General features: G+C 47.6%; 1 protein-coding gene across 2 annotated transcripts in view; it reads right to left on the bottom strand.

Moving 5' to 3' along the window:
- CADPS2 (calcium dependent secretion activator 2) overlaps positions 1-26360 on the bottom strand; it is a 644998-nt gene that overhangs the window by 141660 nt on the left and 476978 nt on the right. For both annotated transcript variants that reach the window (XM_060244821.1, XM_060244822.1), the window contains exon 18: positions 16180-16336. In XM_060244821.1, the coding sequence (XP_060100804.1) occupies positions 16180-16336 (157 nt within the window). The remainder of the gene's footprint in view (positions 1-16179; positions 16337-26360) is intronic.

Raw genomic sequence — 26360 nt, 5'->3', positions numbered from 1 at the left:
TAAATAGTAAATATACACTCTTTAGATGCTACGTGGAACAGACGACAACCCCCTTTGTATTTAAAATATGTGCCAGCATGGTGTAGTGATTATTGTGCCGGAAAATAATCTGGGGGACTCAAGTTCAAATCTTCACTGTGCCATGGGTGTCAAATATGCGGCCCGGGGGCCAAATCAGGCCCCCAGAGCGCTTCTATCAGGCCCCTGAGCAATTGGCTGTCATCTGCTTCCTTCTCCCTCTCTCTTGCTTCTTTTTCTGCATCACAGCTTGCTTTGCCAGGCGTGCTTAATAGCACCGGAGCTACAGAGCAAAACCTGTATTTTCTCCATTGACTGAGGCGGAAGGCGCAAGGGAGAGCTTGCTTTGCCTGGCATAGCAGAGCTACTAAGGCAAGCCTCTCTTGCTTCTATTGGCTGAGGCTCCCCCCTTCCTAGTTCCCTAGGGAAGGAAGGAAAGTGCCAGAGCTTCCTTTGCCCAGTTCCCTGGACCCCATGGGAGAAATACAAAGCAAGCACCTTTAAGGCAAAATGCTAATGTTTTAAGGTTTGGTTTTTTTTAAAAAAATTATTTTTGTGTCCTTATAAAGTTTATATCTTTGCTATCTAATCATAAATAGGTACACACATGGCCCGGCCCAACTTGACATGGCCGGCCTGACAAGGTCTTATTTATGTCAGATTTGGCCCTCATAAAAATGAGTTTGATACCCCTGATCTAGGAGGGCCACTTATATACTCACAGCCTAACCTACCTCATATGGTTGTTGTGAAAATAAGACTGAGAAGGGGGGAAAACTGATAGAAGCCACTTTTGGTCCTTCCTGGGAGAAAGGCTGGGTAGTAGTATCTATAGACATAAAACCAGTTTCATGTTGGGAAATCCCAGTTCCCTCATTGGTTGGGACTGGGTGGGACTGCAATACATCTATCTTTGACCAGTCAAGAGTACTTGCGTGCCAATGGTTCAGCCTGCTCCTCTCTCCCACCCAAGAGGCTGTTGCTAGCCAGCAAAGCTGATTCTCTCAGTGAAATGCAACCAACCTTAGTTCTGGCAGTTATCGGCTCTCCCTGCTCTCCCATTGGCTGAGCCGCCTGCTGCACTGATTCACAGAGCACAGAAAGAAACCCTGACCTAGAATGACTGAGGGAGGGAGAAGGCGGGAGACAAGCCAGAGAAAGGCTTCCTTTGATTGGCTGAGAACTCCTTTGGAAAGGGGGAAAATGGTGTCCTGTGCCAGCAGACCAAATACACACAGAGAGGAATTGAAGTCCTGTGCTTAAAGCCAACAACATCATTAGAGACTGTTGGTCTGAAAGGTCTCACTACAGGCCTCTGAGGCAGAACTCATTGGGGCTAGTCCTGACTATGATCTTTTTTACACAGCCTAAGTATTCCGGTATGTCAGCTGGTCAGTTACTGAACAGTAACGGGTTTCTGCTGGCCTTTCAGACAGACCCGATTCAGTAACTGGCTGCTACCGGAATACTCTCACCTTTTCACACAGTCCCGCGGCTGTCCCGGTAGTGAGGCATGCCTGAGTCGTTACTAACAAAAAGCAGCTTCTTCCACTTTTCAACCCCTTCTTCCGGGTTGAAATCGCTATGGGGTGCTGTGTGAAATGTCCAGTATCTAACCCAGGAGCAGTTTTCGCGCCCTTTTTCGCCCGCCGGCGCGCGCGATCTCCGGCTTTTTTTTTTTTTGGAACGTCAGGCTAAGATCGCTATAGCGATGTATCACAACAGCATCACCATAGGGATGCCTGGGCTCCATTTCCACTGGTGAGTGTGAAAAGGGCCTATGGCTGTCAGTTCCAGATTCTTGCTGTGGGAGCTGACTGGGTGATTTTGAACCAGTCACAGACTTCCAGCCTAACCTGCCTCATGGGGCTGTGAGAGGAGAATGACATAAGCTGCCTTGGTCCCCCCCCCCCCCACGCACTGTGGAGAAAGACAACTTATGTGGCATCTGCAGGAAGGGGGAAGGCGGTGGAAAGCTGAAGTCAGCGGGGCAGATAAAGGGAAGGAAATAGGGTTGCCAACTCCTTAAGAAATTCCTGAATATTTAAGAGGTGGAGCCTGGAGAGGGTGGGGTTTTAGAAAGGGTGGGATTTCAGACAGGTACAATTGTCATTTCCCCCTGGGGAATCAGTATTGCCAATCTCCAGGTGATGGCTGGAGATCACTCAGAATTACAACTGCTCTCCAGTTGGCAGAGGTCAGCACCCCTCGAGGTGGGGGGAAGTGAATGCCTTCAATTGGGTGGGTGGGAAGATGGCAAGGGTGGGGGGTGAGTGAATACCAAGAGTTTGGGGGGGAGACAGCAAGGGTGTGAGTGAGTGAATGTCATGGGGGGAGGATAGTGGCATGCCAAGGGTGCAGGATAGTTAAGAGGAAGAAGTGGTTTGGGTGGGCAGTATTAGGATGGGGGGTGGGAAGACACCAAGGGTGGGGGGAAGGGAATGCCTTCACGTGGGTGGGTGGATGGGAAGACAGCAACAATGGGGAGCACTCTCCACAAGCTTCTTTCTAGAGGGGGCCATTTTTGCAAACCCAGCAGAATCACTGCAATTTGCACAGTAGATTCAGGGCCACTATGACAGTGCAAACCCAGCACTTCTGCTACTCCTAGAGGTTATCATTTCACTCCCAGAACACTTCTGCTATTCTAATGGGCTGTCGTTCCACTTGGGAGGGCTGTCATTCCACTCCCAGAGCACTAATTCTATTTCTGGGGTCATCTTTCTACTCTGGGACCTGTTATTCCAGCCCCAGACCAGTTTGTCTGGACCCAGAAACATTTACAGTTGGCTTTGTATTTTCATTGCAACTGTTTTGTGCTGTGATGTATTTAAATAGAGCCCATGCAAGTCAGTTGGCACTCCTGGCTCCCATTATCTCCAAGGGGCTTTCAAGTCTTTCCATTGTTTCCAATGGACAATCCTGTCATTTTTTTTTAGCACATCCCCTCAGCAGAACCCAGTGCCGTTTTGGAAATGCCAGCATAGCAGGACTGATGTGAAGCACAGAATTACACTCCAAGCGGCAGAGGGGTGTTTTTTTTGCAAGCCCAGTCACACACTTTTGGACTAATCTACCTCACAGGGTTGTTGTGCAGATCAAAGCATGACAAGGAGAATGGTGAAAGCTGCCTTCATTCCTCACCCCACTGTGAAGAAAAACTGTCCTTTGCCTATATAGAGGCCACCGGACGGGGGTGGGGGAGTGATAGAAATCTGGTCAGAGGGGCAGATAAGAAGAAGACGACTGCAGATTTATACCCCACCCCTCTCTGAATCAGAGACTCAAAGTAACTTACAATCTCCTTTATCTTCTCCCCCCACAACAGACACCCTGTGAGGTGGGTGGGGCTGAGAGGGCTCTCACAGCAGCTGCCCTTTCAAGGACAACCTCTGTGAAAGCTATGGCTAACCCAAGGCCATTCCAACAGGTGCAAGTGGAAGAGTGGGGTTCTCAAACCTGGTTCTCCCAGATAAGATAAAGGAAAGGAGATAGGGTTTCCAACTCCCGGTTAGGAAATTCCTGGAGATTGAAGGGATGGGGCTTGGAGAGGGCGGGGTTTGAGGAAAGGTGGGATCTCAGACAGGAACAATGCCATTTCCCCCTGAGGAATCACTGTTGCCAACCTCCAAGTGGCAGCTGGAGATCATTCAGAATTACAGCTGCTCTCCAGATGGCAGAGCTCAGCACCCCTTGAGATGGGGGGAGTGAATGCCTTCAATTGGGTAGGTGGGAAGATGGCAAGGGGGGGGAACTCGCCCAGAGCCTTTTTCTAGAGCCCCTTGTTCTTCACAACGGGCCTTATTCCTAGTTAGTACTTAATAATACTGGGCACAATCCTCTGGGGAATGGTATGCACAAAAGCCCTAAGAAAATATACAGTCTTCTACAATTCTCATTTTATCTCAATGTAGTTTATGCAGAAAAAATTACTAGCAGCCCTGTAGCCAGGATTTGGAAGGTTGGGGGGCCTTTCATTCTTTTGGGGGCCTCAACCCATAGGCACTCTCATGCCGGTTGGTGCCCTGCATGGCCTTCCCTTCCTGCCACTCTTGTGGCTGCAGCCCTCCCTTCGCCTCCACTCAAATAATGGTTGGCGTGGCAGAAACAGTCGTGGCCTCCCACAGGAGTTAAAGGGCCTGCTGATCACCTTTTAACTAGTGAGCAGGGCCGGCCCTCCTCCGCAGCATTGACCCCCGCCACCTGCACAGCAAGGGAGAAGAGATGGAGGTGGGGAAGGCATTGTGAGAGTGAGAAGAATGGCAGGACCATGAGAAAGATGGCGGGAGAGCGAGAAAGGCAATGTGAGAGCAACAAAGGCAGCAGGAGTGTGAGAAAGGTGGCAGGACAGCAAGAAGGGGGGGCAGCAGTGCGAGAAAGGTGGCAGGAGCACAAAGAAGGCAGTGGGAGAGCGAGAAAGGCAGCAGAGGTCCTGGGGGCTGGTTGGGGCCTCCAAGTCATGGGGCTGTGTCCCCCCAGGTCCCCTCATAGCTATGGGCCTGATTACAAGTGGACTGTGCTTGCTTAATAGAAAACAAGCTGTTGCTTTCAGAAAAGCATCATTTTGTTCCAAAACTACTTAACTTCTTTGTATGTACTCTTTGGCACAAAGAGTAGGAAAAAAAACAATACCAAGTAGGATTATATAAACTGATACAAGTAGATAAGTCTGTCTAGGATGGAGAAATAAATCGGTATTCATAGAAAATAATCCAGAGTACCATGTAAAACAGCTGCCCCAAAGCTAGGGTTGCCAATCCCCAGGTGGGGGCAGGGGATCCCCCAGTTTGGAGGCCCTCCCCCCCTTCAGGGTCATCAGAAAGCGAGGGGAGGGGAGGGGAGGGAAATGTCTGCTGGGAATTATTCCCTATGGAGATTTATTCCCATAAAAAATCATGGAGAATTGATCCACGGGTATCTGGGGCTCTGGGGGGGGGCTGTTTGTTGAGGTAGAGACACCAAATTTTCAGTACAGCATCTAGTACCTCTCCCCAAAATATCCCCCAAGTTTCAAAACGATTGGATCAGGGGGTCCAATTCTATGAGCTTTAAAAGAAGGTGCCCCTATCCTTCATGATTTCCTATGGAAGGAAGGCATTGAAAAGGTGATGGCCCTTTCAATGTGATGGCCAGAACTCCCTTTGGAGTTCAATGATGCTTGTCACACCCTTGATATTGGCTCCACCCCTAATGTCTCCAGGCTCCACCCCCAAAGTCTCCTGGCTCCACCCCCAAAGTCCCCAGATATTTCTTAAATTGGACTTGGCAACCCTACCCAAAGCTGAACATTATCATCATTGGTTTCCCTATATTTTGTAGTTCAATCTCTTCCAATATGTGGCTATGGCATGGGGGATTTTCAAATTTTGTACCAGTCTGAAGCATCAAAGCTTTGGTCTAGGAGGGGGCTCGTATAAATACAGCAAGGTGTCTACATGTGTAAACATACAACGCGTGCTGCTGCTCAGCAATAGCAAAGGCTAGATTTGTATATTTGTCTTCCACATATCTAGGTGGGCTTTGATACCAATATGTGTAGATAAGCTATTTGCACATTTGGGCTGATTATTTAAACATATAAGCCGGTGAGTTGCTCAGTATCTGTACACAATGTGGCTGAACAGGCCCAGAACATCTACGGGACCACCTTTCTCCGCATGTTCCCCAGAAAACACTGCGTTCAGGGACACAAAACCTATTGTCCATCCCTGGACCAAAGGAAGCCAGGCTATGCTCCACACAGGCTAGGGCTTTTTCGGTGGTGGCACCAGAAATGTGGAACACCCTCCCGGCGGCCATAAGGGCCCTGTGGGATCTTTCACAATTCTGCAGGGCCTGAGAAACTGAACTGTTTCAACAGGCCTTCAACACCTGAACCAGGAGAGGACTGCCACCTCACACCGCTGAGGAGCTATGAATATCATAGGATCACTAACAGAAAAAAGAAACATCCCGCCATATTAAAGTTCTATAGCACCACAAAATGTTTTTAAATGTATTTTATTGGTTTTAAATTGTATTATATAACTGATTGTTGGCTGCCCTGAGTCCACTTGCGGAGAGGGCGGGATGGATGGATGGATAAACAAACAAACAAACAAACAAATTCCACAGAATAATCAGTACAGTCAACAACCATGAACAACCAGCAAATTCCACAGAATAATCAGCACAGTCAACAACCATCTTCCTTATCTTCAAACCCCTTCCAACCCTCCCAGCAATTAACACAGAACAATGGTCACATTCAACAGCCAGTTTCCTTATCACCACCTTTCCAGGAAGCCCCACCAAACAATGGGCACATCCACAAACCAGTTGCCCTCTCACCACACCCCCTCCAGCCTAGAAATAGCAGCTCTCCAGCAGCCCTGGCCCCACTCAATGCACAGCAGCCAAGAAGGTCAGAGCGCCTGCTCCGGCTGCAACGCCACTGAGGATGTTCTCCGCAGCTGAGAACGAAACGTCTGGAAGGAAAACTTTCTCCAGTAGAACACGGCACTTGAGCCCGAAAGATTCTACAAACCCTAAAACAAATAAATAAATAGTAGGCCAGGTAGGCAACCGCTTATGGGCCCACCAGGCCTACAGGGGTACCAGGCAGCCCCTCCCACCCCCACTTTCTTCTCGCAGGCTTCTGAGCCACCAACACAATTTCCCCAGCTGTGCCAGGGAAACTGCAAATAAAAGCAGCCTGGCTGGTAAAGCAAGAGGTTCTTGGCTCCTTCCTGCCGCTGCTATGTCTCTTCCTGCCTTGGTCGGCTGCTGTCAGTAACCAGAGGAGTTTCCTCCCGCTGCCACCAAGGGAGGGAGGTAGGCTGGAGAGGAGCCACCCAGCCCTTCCAGATAGGGGGGCATGGTGCAGTGGCGGTGGTGGGAGGGTATGCAACGGGCAGGACGTCAGGGGTGGGGGGGGCACCTTGCTTGGGGTGGCACGAGGCTGCCAACACCCTAGTGCCAGCGCTGTGGCTGAAGGTTGTGTGGCTGTAAACAATGTGGCGGAGCAAATGAGTTCAACATCTCTCTAGAGCAGTGGAAACACAAATGTCACTTTGTCAGGCAGTACCATAAAATGTCACAAAATGTCACATGAGACGCCGGAGATATAAACTTTATAAAGGAGATTTAAGATGCTGAATGGCAGTAGCAGGTGAATGACAATTGAATTGGGTGTGATATGCAGAGGAGGAGTACGTGTGGCAATACCAGCATTGGAAATGAGACAGGAAACCTAGGTCTCAATTTGGTCCAGGAGGATTCATTCCAGGAAGATGCAAAGAATAAATGGACGTAAGTCTGACTTTAGAAACCACAACATTAAAAAACCAGTGGAGGAACATTTAACCTTCCAGGACATTGCTGACTTAAGAGTAGCAGTTCTCTTACAAGGTATTTCATAGTGAGATTAGAAAGAGAGACTGCTGAATTGCAGCTGGTAATGAAGCTCAATGCATCCTCCAGGGCTGAACTGAGACCTAGCTTTCCTATCTCATTACCAAAGCCTGCTATTGTCATTTGACATCTGAAATCACTCCACTCTCCAAGGTATAAGGACCAATGGACTGACATTCTAGCTGTATCTGACAAAGAGAGCAGTGACTCATGAAAGCCGCTACAAGTTAGGTGGCACTGGATTCTTGCTCCTTTCCACTATAAAGCTTGCAAACTGTACTGTTAGGTTTCTTCATTTTTTCTTTATCAATTTAAACTGGAGAAGGGGATCTCTCCAAGTGAAATGATGTGTTGATTTCAGACTGGGCAATATCCACCCAAGTGGCAGTGATGAAAGCTAACAGGGAGTGAAGAAAGGCGGCCAGAGAAGTGGGAGGGGAGAATGGGAGACATGTTGAACTGAAGCACATAGAATCATAAATCCATTTTTAAATACTAAGCCATCTACTTCCATTATTGAACAATCGAATCCAATGGAAATGGATTATTAAACAATGGAAGTCAATCCAAGTGTTCTGATTCTTTATTAGGGTCTTTTTGAAAGAAAATTCAGATAGCTGGTATAGAGAAATCTAATCTAAAAAAAAACCCTTCTCAGAATAAGCCAAAATACTTTCCTTTTTATTCTCCTTTGGTGTAGTGGTTTAGTTTAGTGGTTAAGTGCGCGGACTCTTATATGGGAGAACCGGGTTTGATGCCCCACTCCTCCATTTGCAACTGTTGGAATAGCCTTGGGTCAGCCATAGCTCTCACAGAGCCATCCTTGAAAGGGCAGCTTCCGTGAGAGTTCTCTCAGCCCTACCCACCTCACAGGGTGTGTGGGTGAAGAAGATAAAGGAGATTGTGAGCTGCTCTGAGATTCGGAGTGGAGGGTGGAATAGAAATCCAATATCATCATCATCTTCTTCTTCTCCTCTCAATGTGATCCTTTCTTTAAACACACATGTGTGTGCATATGTGAGAGAGACAGAGAGATATCAAGTCTAAAAGAAAGAGCATTGTGCTTGTCAGAAGAGTCCATCTACCCACCCACCCACCCTCCCTCTGAGGAAGTGTAGGAAAGCTTATACCTGGAATAAAACGTTGCTAGTCTTAAAGGAGCCATGGGACTCAGACTTGGCTCTCTTTCCTGGACAGGGCTCTCTCACACTCTTTGCCTCCCCTTCCTGTCTCCCCAAGGAGAAGCCCTCAGTCAATGGAGGGAAGGGAGGCTTAGCATGGGAGAAAGCAAGAAGGAGGCTAGGAAGGACGCAAGAAACAGCAGAGGGAGATGGGCAAAAGCAAGCTGCATTGCAGCAGCAGCAGCAGTCCAGAAGAAGGAAGCCTGTTGCTCATGGGTGGGATATGAGCCCTGCAGGGGCTGGATCTGTCTTATGGTACATATGTTTAACACCCCTGTTTTAGAGAATGTGTAACCTCATACACTACATTGGTGACACTGCACATCGTAAACCTGCTGTATTACTCCTGTACCATATTTGGTAGAGTGCAACAATCTTTGGATTAGCACCATTAAATAAAAGGAAAGGTACCACTTATGGATAACAGCCTTTTAGATATATTTAGATTTATAGTACATTTGACTCAACTATAGAAAATCTGTTCTACACAACACAACTAAGATGACAGTTAAGTGTCAACCACCCCTTCTGCACACATGCACAGGCACATCCGCACTGCAAGTTATTAGCAATTCATGGGACAATCTGAGAGGCTACACTCTTCTTCTAAATCGCCTTACAATGCTAGGCATTTTGGTGTAGGAGAGCCAGTTTGGTGTAGTGGCTAAGTGTGCGGACTCTTATCTGGGAGAACTGGGTTTGATTCCCCACTCCTCCACTTGCACCTGGTAGAATGGCCTTGGGTCAGTCATAGCTCTGGCAGAGGTTGTCCTTGAAAGGGCAGCTGCTGTGAGAGCCCTCTCCAGCCCCACCCACCTCACAGGGTGTCTGTTGTGGGGGAGGAAGGGAAAGGAGATTGTGAGCCGCTCTGAGACTCTTTGGAGTGGAGGGCGGGATATAAATCCAATATCATCTTCATCTTCTTCAAAAGAACTTAACGATGTAACATGATTGGTCATTAGCTAAGGCACTTCAGTACATGCTTATAATATACAATTGTTTACTTAAAGTATAAACAAATAGTTATCTACTACAAATAGACTAATTAAAAATACTGATTAGAGACTCAGTTCTTATACTGGATAAGATAAGTTTGCATTGATGTATCTAGGACAGAAGGCATGCACTGAATCTCAAAGCTGAGAACATTCGGCTGCTTACAAGCATAGCTCTCTGATGAACGATCTGGAGCAACAACAAAACAATGGTCTCTCTGTGTGCTTTGTAGATGTCGCTTTGAGCTCTTCCAAGTAATATTTACTCGGGCAAATAAAAATTAAACATCAAATCTGTAAAGTACTAAATAAAAAAAATAAATTTTGTGTATGGAAATAAGAAGGTGCATTCTGACATTAGGGTAATGACATTCTGACATTGAGTATAAATGGGCAGTCTTCGCAGTGGAGGACGGTAAGCAGTGGGGTGCCGAGGGCTCGGTACTGGGTCCTATGCTCTTTAACTTGTTCATAAATGATTTAGAGTTGGGAGTGAGCAGTTAAGTGGCCAAGTTTGTGGATGACACTAAATTGTTCAGGGTGGTGAGAACCAGAGAGGATTGTGAGGAACTCCAAAGGGATCTGTTGAGGCTGGGTGAGTGGGCGTCAACGTGGCAGATGCGATTCAATGTGGCCAAGTGCAAAGTAATGCACATTGGGGCCAAGAATCCCAGCTACAAATACAAGTTGATGGGGTGTGAACTGGCAGAGACTGACCATGAGAGAGATCTTGGGGTCATGGTAGATAATTCACTGAAAATGTCAAGACAGTGTGCGTTTGCAATAAAAAAGGCCAACGCCATGCTGGGAATTATTAGGAAGGGAATTGAAAACAAATCAGCCAGTATCATAATGCCCCTATATAAATCGATGGTGCAGTCTCACTTGGAGTACTGTGTGCAGTTCTGGTCGCTGCACCTCAAAACGGATATTATAGCATTGGAGAAAGTTCAGAAAAGGGCAACTAGAATGATTAAAGGCCTGGAACACCTTCCCTATGAAGAAAGGTTGAAACGCTTACGGCTCTTTAGCTTGGAGAAACGTCGACTGAGGGGTGACATGATAGAGGTTTACAAGATAATGCATGGGACGGAGAAAGTAGAGAAAGAAGTACTTTTCTCCCTTTCTCACAATACAAGAACTCGTGGGCATTCGATGAAATTGCTGAGCAGACAGGTTAAAACGGATAAAAGGAAGTACTTCTTCACCCAAAGGGTGATTAACATGTGGAATTCACTGCCACAAGAGGTGGTGGCGGCCACAAGCATGGCCACCTTCAAGAGGGGGTTAGATAAAAATATGGAGCACAGGTCCATCAGTGGCTATTAGCCACAGTGTGTGTGTGTGGGGAAGGCATGAAGTGGGAGAAGGTGCCAATCCTCCAGGGGTTCCCCGAAGAAGTGCTGTGTGTGTGTGTGTGTGTATATATATATGTATATATATATATATATTTGGCCGCTGTGTGACACAGAATGTTGGACTGGATGGGCCATTGGCCTGATCTGACATGGCTTCTCTTATGTTCTTAGTAGCAAATCTGCACTATGCTAATTTGCTGCATTTTACCATTTTGGCTAAAATCCTGACCATTTGGCTTTGACACACTGTGATAGATTCCCTTCAGTGCCCTGCAATCTGGAAAAGAACATGGAGAGAAGGCTAAGGCAGTTGCAACCCATTTGGTATTGCAACATACTCTACGGCAGAGGTGGCCAAACTGAGCTTTGGAAACCACATGTGGCTCTTTCACACATATTGTGTGGCTCTCAAAGCCCCTACCCCCGTTGGCTGGCTTGAAGAAAGCATTTATCTCTTTAAATCACTCCTCCAAACCAGCCAGCAGCTTGGCTTTTTTTTTGTAGCAGGAACTCTTTTGCATATAAGGCCACACACCCCTGATGTAGCCAATCCTCCAAGAGCCTGCTGTAAGCTCCAGGAGGACTGGCTACATCAGAGATGTGTGGCCTAATATGCAAAGGAGTTCCTGCTACAAAAAAAGTCCGGAGCTTGGAGAACGCAATTAAAAGTAAAGTTGCTTTATTTCCATGCTTCCCTCCCTCCTCCATCCCCCCTCTATTTTCCTCCCTCCCTCTCTCCCTTTCTTCCTCCCTCCCTTCCTTCCTTCCTTGTGGTTCTTGAATATCTGACATTCGTGTTTTGTGGCTCTCAAACATCTGATATTTATTCTACGTAGCTCTTATATTAAGCAAGTTTGGCCACCCCTGCTCTATGGTATTTTTTTATACAGTATTTTAACAACATCAGCTATAAAAACAAACACCACTTCTCGATTTTATTAACTATTCCCAATGTTAGTCAGATCATACAGCTCAATTGTTGGCAGTTTACTCCTACTGAGTGTATCAAAAAACAGTCTTCCATTTCACAGACTCAGAATTCATTGAAAGCTCTTGACACAGAACAACAGGCAGGTGCCAACCCTCCATGTTTCAAAGGCAAAAGATTAACCTGGTGTACAATATGGTGACCTAACAGTTCTCCTTTTTCAAAGTAATCTGAAAAATAATCTCCAATACCGCTCTCAGTGCAAGAATAACCCAGTGGGATTTCTACCTCTTCATTTCCTAATGAGCTTTTTGATAATGAGAGGTGACTTTACTAGTCACTCTGGGCTCTATTATGGCTAATTTGACTCCACTTCACTCTCTGTGTTAATTATTAACACTAGCCTTTTTATCCTCAGGAGAACCCAATCCAGTGTTCTTCTTTTTTTCAGATTTATTCAAGGCTTCGTTTTCTAAAAGAAGCAGAAGTCTTCAGTGCTAGTTTTGTTTTTAACAGTTGAGCTCTCAACTCTTATTAGTCATTACAAGAAGACCCAGTGACATCAATATTATAAGGATAGGGTGTTCTCTCTGATGGTCTTAATGTGTCAACTCTGTGAAAGGACTGTTAATTAAAGATTAAGCACCATGTGGTATGTTTCATTTGGGAATTGGATGCTTGTCGAATGGTCATTTGCCACTTGCTTGCATCCTTAGGAGACAAAAGGGTTACGAGAAAACTGAAAGGTTTGCTCTTCAATAGTGATGAAAGAAAATATCCCCCTAAATTTTTCAAGTAGCTCCCCTATATATATATATATATATATATATATATATTAAAAATCTTAATTGCATCCATCCATCTCTTATAAAAGCATTTGTAGAATTCCCAAATGGTGGCTCCCCTTGCCAGAACATTTCATGCAAACTACCTTTGTTGGAACAATGGTAGAACACATTACACAGCTTTGAACAGCCACTGCTTAGGAACTAGTTACATGTTATACACTGATACACGCAAGAGAATCCTAATGTCCCCTCCCTCCCACGTTTGGAGAGATTATAGTGCCAACATCCAGGTGGGACCTGGAGGTCTCCCAGAATTACTACTGACCTATAGACTGCAGAGATTAGTTCTCCTGGAGGAAATGGCAGCATCAGAGTGCAAGCTCAATGATATACCAATAGGTAAAATCCCTCCCCAAACTCCACTGTCCCCACCAACAACAAATCTCCAAGAATTTCCCAAGCTGGAGTTGGCAATCCTAGGGTAGAATAAGTTGCAGTGGTGGAGTACAGAACAATCCTTTCCATGGCATCTACTTCCCTGCTCCAAACTCTCCTCAATGTTCTTTTTTTTTTTTTTTTAAGTGCCAGGGCTCTGATATCTGTATATTGAACATGAGACATGTTTTGCCTCCTAAATTTAAGTGTGTCAGGGTCCCTTGGTAGCACTTTGCAGTGTTGCTAATAATTACTTCATTATGGAAACGTGTCTTGCCTCATTTTAAGAGTGCCTTCCTTTCCCGAGTCTTCTCGTAATTATTTTAAGTAATTATCTATTAAACTGAGAGAAAGGAAAGTGGGGTGGGGGCCTTACAGTTTGTTAGTGACATCTGAATGGAGCTGAAAAATGCCCTGTTACAAAGAATCCAAGGGAAATCAGAATGGGAAAGGAATAAAGCTCACAGCATGTTTATGCTGGGCTTGGCTTTTTAATCCCACCCCCCCAAATATTCAGTACTGATTTTCAAGAACAGAAAGTGGTTTAATCCCATGCTTTAACAATGTTTATGGTACCTCGTATATTTTAGAGTTAGGCTTTCTACAGGGTGTGAAACTTAAGAATTCTGTAACTCCCTTTATCACTGGCCCACCACAGTCAGTCTGCAAGGACATTTATTAGGTATTAGGAATAAGGCCATTGTGAAGGAAAATACAATGGGCTTTTAGAAGGAGGCTCTGAGCGAGTGTCCCCCCCTTGTTGTCTTCCCACTTATCCACCCAAGTGAAGGCATTCACCTCTCACACACCCTTGTTGTCTTCCCACCCACCCCTCAACCCTTGGCCTTCACTCACCCCCCACCCTTGCTATCTTTCCATCCACCATGCAGCTGAAACAGATGCTAACTCCCCCTCCTGTGTGTGTGTGTGTGTGTGTGCGCGCGCCCCCTGTGTCTGTGGTGGCTCAAAACCCTGAAACAGGCTCAGAATGGAGATAAGAAAGAATAATTATGGAGGGTGGGGGGAACATGACAATGGTCACACAGACATTGAAACGCAGCATTCCTTTGGTTTGCAGTGCATTGTTGCCACCTTTTCCTGTCATATTCAGCTCTGTGGTGTTTTAGCATCAGTGTGAGCTTGTGGCATGATCTGCTTGTTTTTGCCTGGCCCGGTTGTTTTATGGTATACCATACAGTATGTGCCTCGAGGTGACCATTTTCTGTAGGGTAAATGATCTGACTTCAGTTTTCCATCTCCTCCCCCCCCCGACCTTTGCCGCCTTGACCTAGGAAAATAGGGAAGGGACCTCAGCAGGGTATAAATCCAGCCTGCAAGGCAGCCATTTTCTCCAGGGGACCTGATCTCTGCTATTTGGAGAGCAGTTGTAATTCTGAGTGACCTCAACCCTCACCTGGAGATTGGCAACAATGGTTCCCCGGGACTAAATGTGTGGTTTGGAGGAAGGAGTCTGTGGCATTGTTCCTGTCTGAGGTCACAGCCCTCCTCAAACTGCACCCTCCCCAGGCTCCATCCCTCAAATCTCTAGGAATTTCCTGACCTGGAGTTGGCAACCCAGACTCCTTCCTAGCCAACCATCAACCTACTTTTATCTGCCTCTCTGACTTCAGCTTTCCATCTCCTCCTGCCTCCCTGCAGCCTCTAACTAGGAAAAGTACAACCTTTCTGTGCAGTGAGGACCAAAGCAGCTTACATCATTCTCCACTTCCCCTTTTGATCTGCACAACAGCCCTGTGAGGTAGGTTAGGCTGAAAGTCTGTGAGTGGTCTGAAATCACACAATCGGCTTCCACAGCAAGAATCTGGATCTGGCAGACCCAGATCCAGCAAGAATCTGGATCTGCTCTGAAGTGCCAACTCCTATGTCACACTGTTTGTCCTAGGAGGGCTTCCGCTGAACAGTAGCAAGCAGCCAGGCCTGGAGTAGCAAACCTCCAAGTGGAGCCTGAAGATCTCCTGGTATCAGCACTGAATTCCAGACAACAGATCTCTCTCTTCCTGGGGAAAATAACTGCATTGCAGGGTGGACTCTATGACATTATATTCAGCTGAGGCCTCTCTCCTCCCCGAACTCTGGCTTCTGTAGACTCCACCACAAAATCTCAAGGAATTTCCAGGTTGGAACTGGCAAGCCTAGTCAGGACTGACTCCGATGAGTTCCCCCTCAAAGGCCAAAATAGGCCTGGAAAGGGCCTTCTCTCCCTGCCTTTTACTGACAGAATCAAGCTTGGTTGCCTAGCAACAGCCATGGTGGCCAAATCCTTGTCTGTCCTTGGCCAAGACTGAGGGGAGGAGGGAGGGAAGGAGTGACAGGAAAGAGGCAGCTGCCATGACCTCTGAGGAAATGCTTCCAGCATGGCCGGGCCTTGTCACCTAGTCGCATTTCAAGGAGAAGAGAAGGCCCGCCTGCCTGTTCACCTGAGTAGCCATCTGCCCTGGAGGCTAGCAGCAAGAGGAGCCCCAGCAGCACTACCTTCATTCCTCGTCTCTTTGCTGTCTCCCCACTGCTGCTGCCGACTTTTTTTTCTTTTGAATGGGTAGGTGACAGCAGGCGGGAGAGAGGAGTGGACTCAACCAATAGAATGCAATGGAACTTGAGTGACAGTTGATAGGTCAATGGCTGATATGATTAGTTGTAACCAGTACGTCTGGGCTTATATATACATAAGACATGTCTGTCTGTCTGTCTGTCTGTCTCTATCTAATCTATCTATTTGCACACACACACATACGTATGTATATATGCATGTGTGTATATATATGATGAATATAAAATTAATTTTTAATTATTTGTATACATTAATAACTGATAACTGCTTTATAACCCACTTCTTTGCCTGTTTGCCCTGAAATAAGTTCCACTGAGTTCAATAATGTCCACTTCCTTGTAAATGTTCACAGAATCGCAACCTTAGTGAATGGGGCAAAGGCAGAATAAAATAAATATTAAAATAAAGGTATTTCTTTCATCTTATAATCTAGCTCATCCTGGAAGCTAAGCATGGTTAACACTTGAAAGGCAGGAACAATCAAAACCAAACCTGGACAACTTGGAAAAGCTTACAGTCATTTCTTAGGAAGTTATTCAACAGCTGGAAGAGAGGAAAACTATCCCAGGAGTCTGGTGGCTGGGCCTCCAGTGCTGAATCCATGTCAACTGTAAAGAGGGACCAGAATTTCTCTGCATGTTCAGCCAACAAATCCGGCCACCAAGCAAATGCCTGCATCATAATTCAGAAACAACCTTTTTAAAAGTGTGTAAATGAAAACAATAATAAAAAAAAAATCAACTTGCATTCTCTTTCATATACAATTACATAAGCTAGAAAGAAATAATGCATTTTCACTTAGCTACGGTAAGGGTATGCATACTCTGAACTTTAAAACAAAAAAAAAATGCAGTACTTTGAAAACCTGAATTTTGCAAAAAAAGTTCCTTTTAATTAAGTCAAATACCTGTTATCTTATATCCTTTAACTCAGGGGTGTCAAATGTCTGTCCCACCCAGGGCTTTAATCAGGCCTCTGGGGCTCTTTTCTCCCCCCTCCTGTCCTCACCCTTTGAAGTTTGAGGCTGCTGAAATTCCCAGCTCCTTCTTCCTTGTTTTTACAGGCTGATGTGGGAAGCAATTTGGGGCTTGCAAAGCTGCAAAGAAAATGCGGAATGGATTTTTCATTAAGGTTTCTGTGCCCAGAAATAGTCTACTCTGGGAGCAGTCTATCTGGGCACAGAGACCTTAATGGAAAATCCATTCCATGTTTTCCTTACAGCTTTGTCTGTGCTGCAGTGTATTTTAATGAAGTGGAGCTCAGTTTCACTTTTCAGCGTTTATATGGCCAGTCAGAAGCTGCTCCTTGCTGGAGTTGTGTGACCTTGCAAATAAAAGGTTGATGCTTTGAGCCAGCATGGACCTTAGAACTGGTGCCTAGTGTAATATCCCACAGCTAAACAGGGATATTACTCTAAAGAGCCATTGCCAATCTGAGTAAACCTGGGGGCGGGGGGAGAAGTTTGCAATCCCCAGCCATTTCATGTTTTCCTAAGTCCAGAGCATTTTATACGTTTGGTTTATATTTTTAGTTTCTGCTGTGATCCTCGTGCTTTTTCTTGATGTTTTATTTTTAGAACTGCGTTGCCAAATCCCGCTATTCCCCCACCTTTCCATTTTAAACAAAACATTGAAAGAGTTTTAAGTATGTTTGTATTTTAAGTAAAAATTATTGTATTTCTCTGCATCCTTTATAAAGTTTATATCTCCACTACCTGGCATTACACTTTATGATACACACAGTCTGGCCCTACAATGTCCCATTTATGTCAGAACAAATGAATCTGACAGAACAAATGAATTTGACACCCCTCAGAACAAATGAATTTGACCCCCCCCTGCTTAAACTGAATTGTCAGAGCCTGAACCAGGGACCATCTGTAAGCTGTTGTTCTACCACTGAACTTGTGCAAATAAGTAAATGTTCATATATTTCCATGTACTTACTTAGATGGTAGAATTTATCATGCTAGTCAAGGAGAAGGACAAAGACCTAAGGAGGGAACTGGATCTATTCCTGGAAAATCCTGCTCAGCACCCCCTCTTCTCTTAGCACCCCATACTCTTCTAAAATGTCACCTGATATCTTTGCACACGTCTTAACACATTTATGGTTCAGGAATATGCTTAAAATCAAGTTTACTCTATTTGTTGCAAACTCTGCTCTTACATGCTGTAATCACACAGTCATAGAAAATATATCTGTCCTGAGCAACAGCAAATCAGCACAAATGGATACTCTCTGCTCTGATTAAAGTATGAGGAGTGACAGCACAACGCTGCTCTGTAAAGAGGCTCAATATGGCACAAGACGACATTGTGCTGATATTCTTGCAATGATGCTAACAAGAACTATGGCGGCACAATGCCATGTCCATCTCTCGCTGCAGTATGGATTAGTTCACTGGACTAGTGAAACCATAGCCCTGAAAATATGGCATCTCCATCAGCACAGTGGAAACTCTTACCTCAGTGAACACTGTTCTCCCCTCCTCCCTGTGTAACACAGGGCCAATGCTTTATGGGTTATGCATGGGTGCCATCACCTTTCACCCTCAATTTCCCATGTCTACTCAGTAATGTCTATTAAAATAGCACACAATGGCGGAAAAGACTCTATCCCTAAGAAAGTTCAAGGTGCTGACCTTGATCATGATCAATCAATAAAGAGTTTCTATTCCTCTTGTTAATAGTGGTTGGACCCCCTTTTTGAACCCAAATGAAATTACTTTTTTCTTTGTCGCACAAGACATGACATCACTCGTATTCAATGCTTCTGTGCTCCAGTTCATTGCAGGGGTGGGGAAACAGTGAATGCAATACTGTCAAATTTTCTTTTACCAAATGTTGCAGCGAAGAAAGAAGAGTCATAGAGCTTTAATCCTGGTTTAACTCTATCCCCAAACTGACTTTCTACACTAGAATCATAGAATCAGAGAAACCAACTTTATGACTCTACGATTCTATGGTTTTAGCGTAGAAAGTCAGTTTGGGGACAGAGTTAAACCAGGATTAAAGCTCTAGTGTGAAAATGGTCATATTCACATGTTACAGCAAATGCACATACAGTGAATCTCTGTATGTATAAACATTTGTTTGTAAGAAAGAGCCAACACGCATTCGCTTTACAAGGGATCAGCAGCTGGATAGATGCAAGGTTTCAATCACATGTTTAGCTGTACATGTGCTGAATGTAACATACCAATTACTCAACACACATATAAAGAAATATCAAGTGTACACTGTACACTGATTATAGATGCATTCACTGAACACTAGGGTGGCCAGACCGTCCCGGTCTCCCGGGACTTTCCCGGTTCTGGCCACCCAATCCCGGCTCCCGGGCTGCCTATACCGGGACCATTACAAAGTCCCGGTATAGCCAGCGGGGAGCCGGCGGGCCGCGCGCGCGGGCCGGGAAGGCGGGGAGTGAGGCAACCAGCGTCCCTGCGGTGCGCACAGCAGTGTGCGCACGTGCAGGGACGCTGGCTGCCTCACTCCCCGCCCGCGCGCGGGGTCCGGAGAGGCCGGCGCTGGTCCCTGGAGGCCTCCAGAGGCCAGCGCCGGCAGTGTGGAGAGGCCGGCGCTGGTCCCTGGAGGCCTCCAGAGGCCAGCGCCGGCAGCACGGAGAGGCCGGCGCTTAGGGTGGCCAGACCGTCCCGGGAGCCCGGGAATGTCCCGGTTCTGGCCCCCTATTCCCGCCTCCTGGGCTGGCTATACCGGGACCATTTAGAGGTCCCGGTTTAGCCAGCCCCGGAGGCGGTGGGCCGCGGGCGCCGGCGGGGAAGGCGGCGAGTGAGGGAGGGAGCGTCCCTGCGCGTGACTCTGCAGGGCCTCCAGCGACCAGCGGAGGCCGCGGAGCAGCTGGCGCTGGTCCCGGGAGGCCTTCCAGAGACTCTGGAGGGCCTCCAGCGACCAGCGCCGACCAGCGGAGGCCGCGGAGCAGCCGGCGCTGGTCCCTGGAGGCCTCCAGAGGCCAGCGCCGGCAGTGGAGAGGCCCCCGCGGGTCCCTGGAGGGCCTCCAGAGGCCGGCGCTGGTCCCTGGAGGCCTCCAGAGGCCAGCGCCGGAAGCGGAGAGGCCGCCGCTGGTCCCTGGAGGGCCTCCAGAGGCCAGCGGAGGCTGCGGAGAGGCCAGCGCTGGTCCCTGGAGGCCCTCCAGAGACCAGCGCCGGCCTCTCCGCCGCCTTCCCGGCCTCCGCAGCCGCCGCCAGCCCTGCCAGCAGCCCGGAGGAGAGGCCGCCACCGCCCTGGATCAAGGTAAGCCAAAAGCGGGGGGGGGGGGGCTGGCGGGGGGGGGGCTGGCAGAGGGGGGGCGGCTGGCAGAGGGGGGGCGGCTGGCGGAGGGGGGCGGCTGGCCTTCCTTCTTTCCTTCCCTCCTCCCTTCCTTCCTTCCCTCCCTCCCTCCTCCCTTCCTTCCCTCCTTCCTTCCCTCCCTCCTCCCTTCCTTCCCTCCCTCCTCCTTTCCTTCCTTTCTTCCTTCCCTCCCTCCTCCCTTCCTTCCCTCCCTTCCTTTCTTCCTTCCCTCCCTCCTCCCTTCCTTCCCTCCCTCCTCCCTTCCTTCCCTCCCCTCCTTCCCTCCCCTCCCTTCCTTCCCTCCTCCCTTCCTTCCTTCCCTCCCTCCTCCCTTCCTTCCTTCCCTCCCTCCTCCCTTCCCTCCCTCCTCCCTTCCTTCCTTCCTTCCTTCCCTCCCTCCCTCCTCCCTTCCTGACTGAATGGGCCACTGGCCTGATCCAACAGGGCTTCTCTTATGTTGTTATGTGACACAGTGTGTTGGACTGGATGGGCCACTGGCCTGATCCAACAGGGCTTCTCTTATGTTCTTATGTGACACAGAGTGTTGGACTGGATGGGCCACTGGCCTGATCCAACAGGGCTTCTCTTATGTTCTTATGTGACGCAGAGTGTTGGACTGGATGGGCCAATGGCCTGATCCAACAGGGCTTCTCTTATGTTCTTATGTGACAATACTGACTTTGGTGGACCCAAGCACTGATTCAGTGTAAGGGAGCTTTGTGTTTGTGACTGGAGTGGACAATACTGACTTTGGTGGACCCAAGCACTGATTCAGTGTAAGGGAGCTTTGTGTTTATGACTGGAGTGGACAATACTGACTTTGGTGGACCCAAGCACTGATTCAGTGTAAGGGAGCTTTGTGTTTGTGACTGGAGTAGACAATACTGACTTTGGTGGACCCAAGCACTGATTCAGTGTAAGGGAGCTTTGTGTTTGTGTCTTCTGGTGCAATTTTGTTCTCAGATCCTGTATTTACTTCATCAGTATATGGGATAAGGCACTTTCTCAACTGTGCTGCATAATGCAGCCTATTTATTTTGTCCTGTTTGCTCTGTTGGCTCTATCTGCGCCACCTTCATCACTTTCGGGGTGTGGATCCCCCAGTGGGGTGGTCTCCCGACTCCCTCTGCTGGCTGTTTCTGATAGCCCTGCGCCCCCTCTTTCATTTGATATGTGTCCCGTGCGGATGCCACCCTCCCGCTAGGAGATGCTGCAAAATGAACCCCCTTGAGGCTTATGGCGGCAGGGCTCGGGGGAAGCGAGCTAGACTGCTGTTCTTTTGAGGGGTCATAGAGTGTTTCGAGCCCGTCCCTGTGGCATCGGTCCCATCGTTGTGGGGCCCAGGGGGCCGGCGCAGCGGCACGCTGAAGCAGCCTGTCGGTCACTTCCGGGTTCCTGTCCTGCATCTCGACCTGTGTTATTAGTGACAGGCTGCTTCGGCGTGCCGCTGCGCCGGCCCCCTGGGTCCCACAATGATGGGACCAATGCCACAGGGACGCGCTCGAAACACTCTATGACCCCTCAAAAGAACAGCAGTCTAGCTCGCTTCCCCCGAGCCCTGCCGCCATAAGCCTCAAGGGGGCTCATTTTGCGGCATCTCCTGGTGGGAGGGTGGCACCCGCACGGGACACATATCAAATGAAAGAGGGGGCGCAGGGCTATCAGAAACAGCCGGCGGAGGGAGTCGGGAGACCACCCCACTGGGGGATCCACACCCCGAAAGTGATGAAGGTGGCGCAGATAGAGCCAACAGAGCAAACAGGACAAAATAAATAGGCTGCATTATGCAGCACAGTTGAGAAAGTGCCTTATCCCATATACTGATGAAGTATATACAGGATTTGAGAACAAAATTGTTTCCGGCGGTGATATTTGGGGGATTTTTGGGGACGTCACAGGAAGTGCTGTGAAGTCACTTCCTGTTTCCGGCAGTGGCATTTGGGGGAAATGATGTCATTTGGGGGAAGTGATGTCACAGGAAGTGATGTCACTTCCCGTTTCCGGCAGGTGACGCGGGGAAATGATGTCACAGGAAGTGGTGTCACTTCCTGTTTCCGGCGGTGGCATGACGTCACCGGAAGTGACGTCACTTCCTGTTTCCGGTGGCGCGCGCGCGCGCAGAGCACGCACACGCCCCTACCTCCCCCCCCCCAAGGTGTCCCTGCCTGGCCTTCAGACATTATGGTCACCCTATTTGCGTGGGTCGGGGTGCTCTGGGGAGGGAAATACCTCTCCCAGTTTTTGACGGGGTGCTGCTGAAAGCAGTGCACTGGGTCAGGAGCTTTGGAGTTCTACTGGAGCCTTCATTATCAATGGAGGCCCAGATAGTAGCCACTGCCAAGTTGGCATTCTTTCATCTAAAGCGGGCAAGGCAGTTGGCCTCCTTCCTAGAGCGCTGGGACCTAGCAACAGTGATTCATGCAACGGTCACCTCGAGATTGGATTACTGTAATGCTCTCTACATAGGGCTGCCTCTGTGCTGAACCTGGAGGCTGCAGCTGGTGCAGAACGCGGCGGCTAGGCTGTTACTGGGGCTCCCGAAGTGGGAGCACATACAGCCGGGGCTGCACGGACTGCACTGGTTGCCAGTTACATACCAGATTCATTACAAAGTGCTGGTTATTACCTTTAAAGCCCTATATAGCCGGGGACCTGCCTACCTGAGGGACCGTCTTTTCCCATATGAACCCCAGAGAGCACTGAGGTCAGCAGGGAAGAAATAACTGACCATCCCCGGGCCGAAGGAGGCAAAACTGCAGAGTACTCGTATGAGGGCCTTCTCTATCGTAGCTCCACACCTATGGAACCAGCTCCCAGAAGAAGTGCGGGCCCTGCGGAACCTTGAACAGTTCCGCAGGGCCTGCAAGACCATCCTTTTTGGGATGGCCTTTGCCGATTAAACGACATAGGGACTCGCCTAAGTGATTTTCGCCATCATGCTTATTGGAAATAGCACCAGAATGTTAATTTTAAATTAGACTGTTTTAAAGCTAAATACTGTTTTTAAATACTTATTCTATAACCTATTGTATTGATGTTGTTAGCTGCCCTGAGCCTGCCTCGGCGGGGAGGGCGGGATATAAATAAAATGTTGATTGATTGATTGGTTCCCCTCCTCTTTTTCATAGTTGCAGTTGCATAGGAGTTGTAGTTATTTCTCTGCGGAAGACTATAGTTCTGTAGACAAATACATAGCCCTCAGTATATGTCATAGTGCCTTTACATGCTCTTGAGCAGCACAAGAAACAACTTATGTACAAAAGCTCACAGTCTTTTTAGGTCTTAGGCTCAAAGCATTGACCATGAGGTTTCTGTAATGAATGTCAATAAACCAAAGGTAGGTTTGCAACTTATAGATGCACACCAGAAGAACACCTGAGCAGCATACTCAAGATTGCTATAGCACAGGCATTGTCTCCAGATTTTGATGCAATAATTCATAGCAAGAGGTGTCAGTCATCAGAACCTGTTAAATAAACAAAACATTGCAAGAGTGCTAGAGTTTGAAGCATGTTTTATTTTAAGTTTTTTTTAAAAAATCTTTAATAGTGTTTGTCTGTGTCCATTATATCTACCGGCATTAAATTTTATGACACACATGGCCCAGCCCAACAAGGTCTCATTTGTGTCAAATCCGTTAGACACCCCCGTGACCTAAAGCATAATCCAGAAATGACATATCCTCTTCAACCTGTCGTCTCTAGGCACTGAGCTAAAAAATCTCCTGGCATTTGATGAAGCAGAAGCGGCGACATCTCTCGAGAAGGCACCCCTCCGGGGTGAAGTGAGAAGTCTCAGTGTTGCACATATAAGAACCCAGACTTTTGGGTAGGACTGGGAAACCATCCCGAGACACTGGAGAGCTGCTGTCAATCAGCAGATAGTACTAGGGTTGGATGGACTAGTATGACTCAGTACAGTAGAAAGGAGCAAATCACGCAGCTATCAGAGACAGGTTACACTTGAACATTGTGGAATCTATACTGTTCCCTCAATCTGCCATGAAGGAAGGAGTGCAAACTCAGCTCAAGGCACAAGTGATTGTTGAGGGCTGGCAATGCTGGATGCAGCCACATTTGGACCTAAACTTTAGGGGGTCTAGAAAGCACTGATTCTGCCAAGTGCCTCTCTCAGCATTTATGTTATATATGCTTTTTTCTGTAAGGCAACATGAAACATTCCAAGCAATGGGTGATTCAAATAACAAGCCATTCTAGATTTTTTTTTGAATTCTAAATTTCATTTGTACTTCAGTTTTCTCCCCAAACTGAAACCCAAAGTGGCTACTTTGTTCTCCTCCTTCATTTAATCTTTACAGCTACCATCTTATGAGATAGGTTGGGTAGAAAGACTTATCACTAGCCCAAAGTTGCCCAACAAGCTTCCACAGCAGTAGGGTTGCCAACTCTAGAGAGACTGGGGAGGGAGAATTCAGGAGGGATCTCAGCAGAATGTGATGCCATGGAGTCTACCCTCCAAAGCAGCCATTTTCTTCCCAGGGGAAATGACCTCTGCAGTCTGAAGGTCAGCTGGAACTCCAGATCTGCGAGGTCCCACATAGCAAATCTTGGCCCAATATTTCAATCACTATACTACCCCTGACTCGCTGTCTGCGATAGAATGCTGAAATTTTACAATGTCTCAGTTAGTTTTATCATATCTGAAGCAACAACTGTGCTTTAGATAACTCAGAGGAGATGCCATCTGGGTAGGCCAAATTAGCTTAATGCAAGAGCCACATAGAATAAATGTCAGATGTTTGAGAGCTGTGAGACATGAATGTGGATGTTTGAGAGCGGCAAGACAGGAAGGAAGGAAGGAAGGAAGGAAGGAAGGAAGGAAGGAAGGAAGGGAAGGAAGGAAGGAAGGAAGGAAGGAAGGGAGGGGAGGGAGGGAGGGAGGGAGGGAGGGAGGGAGGGAGGGAGGGAGGGAGGGAGGAAGGAAGGAAGGAAGGAAGGAAGGAAGGAAGGAAGGAAGGAAGGAAGGAAGGAAGGAAGGAAGGAAGGAAGGAAGGAAGGAAGGAAGGAAGAAAGATGGGGGAGGGAGGAGGGAGGGAGAGGTGAAAAAGAAAAGCAACTTTAAATGCATCCTCCCAAGTGCAGGCTGGCTTGGCTTGGAGAAGCGATTTAAAGGGAGAAATGCCTTCTCCAAGCTGGCCAATGGGATTCGGGGGGGGGGGGGGGGGCTTTGAGACCACACAATATGTATGAAAGAGCCACATGTGGCTCCCAAGGTGCAGTTTGGCCACCACTGAGCTGAACAATCTTTGCTTATATTCTGATCTACACTGAGAAGGCACAGGGTTTTTCTCTCTCTCTGTGGCTTCTCGGGGTCAGGTAGTGAATGAAGCTTCTTAGAGGCATGACATAAGAGTAAGGTATTTTAAAATTTCTTCACATTACCCAGTTGAAAACTGTAGCACAGCTGGAGTTCCGACAGGCTTTAATAGCATTTTAAGGCTCTACATGGGACATAGGATCCCAACCTGGTACATCAATCACTCTCAAGAAGCTCACACCTTGCAACATTGACTTCATAACCTTTGTATTTGCCCTTTCTGACTACCATTCTGAGTTTATGATGAGAATAGGAATACGGTCTGTTTAAGGGAAAAAATATAATTGGCTCTAGAAAGAGGCTCTGGGCAAGTGCCCCCCCCCTTGCTGCTTTCCTACCTACCCAAGTGAAGGCATTCACTCCCCCCCACCTCAAGGGGAGCTGATCTCTGTCATCTGGAGAGCAGCTGTAATTCTGAGTGATCTCCAACCCTCACCTGGAGACTGGCAACAATGGTTCTCTGGGAGGAAATTGCTGGTTTGGGGGGTGCAGCATATGGCATTGTACCTGTCTGAGGTCCCACCCCTCTTCAAACCTCACTCTCTCCAGGCTCCACCCCTTAAATCTCTAGGAATTTCCTAACCTGGAGTTGGCAACCCTATCTCCTTCCCGTTATCTTCCCTTTGACTTCAGTTTTCATGGCATCCCTCTTTCCTGCAGCATCCACCTAGGAAAAGGACAGTCTTTTTGTACAGTGGGGAGAACCAAAACAGGTTCAATCATTCTCCTCTCCCTCCTTTGATCTGAACAACAACCCTGTGAGGCAGGTTAGTATGAAAGTCTGTGAGTGGTCCAAAATCACCCAGTCAGCTTCCACAGCAAGAACCTTCCTGGAAGACCCTGCTCTGAAGCACTAACTCCTATGCTCTCCTTAAACTCCACCATGAAATCTGCAGGAATTTCCCACCAACCTGGAACTGGCATCCCCAGTCAATCTCTCTCTTTCTCTTGCTTTCCCTCCCTATCTCTCTCTCTGTATTTGGCCTGGTGCTACAGGACACCATGTTCTCCCTATCTCTGTTTGTTTTGCTTCCAGAGGAGGATAGGGAGGAGTCCTCAGCCAATTG

The sequence above is a fragment of the Heteronotia binoei genome, chromosome 8 (genome assembly GCF_032191835.1).
Source record: "Heteronotia binoei isolate CCM8104 ecotype False Entrance Well chromosome 8, APGP_CSIRO_Hbin_v1, whole genome shotgun sequence".
NCBI lineage: Eukaryota > Metazoa > Chordata > Lepidosauria > Squamata > Gekkonidae > Heteronotia > Heteronotia binoei.
The sequence above is the reverse complement of the archived record's forward strand: the minus strand, read 5'-3'. Positions and strand labels throughout refer to the sequence as shown.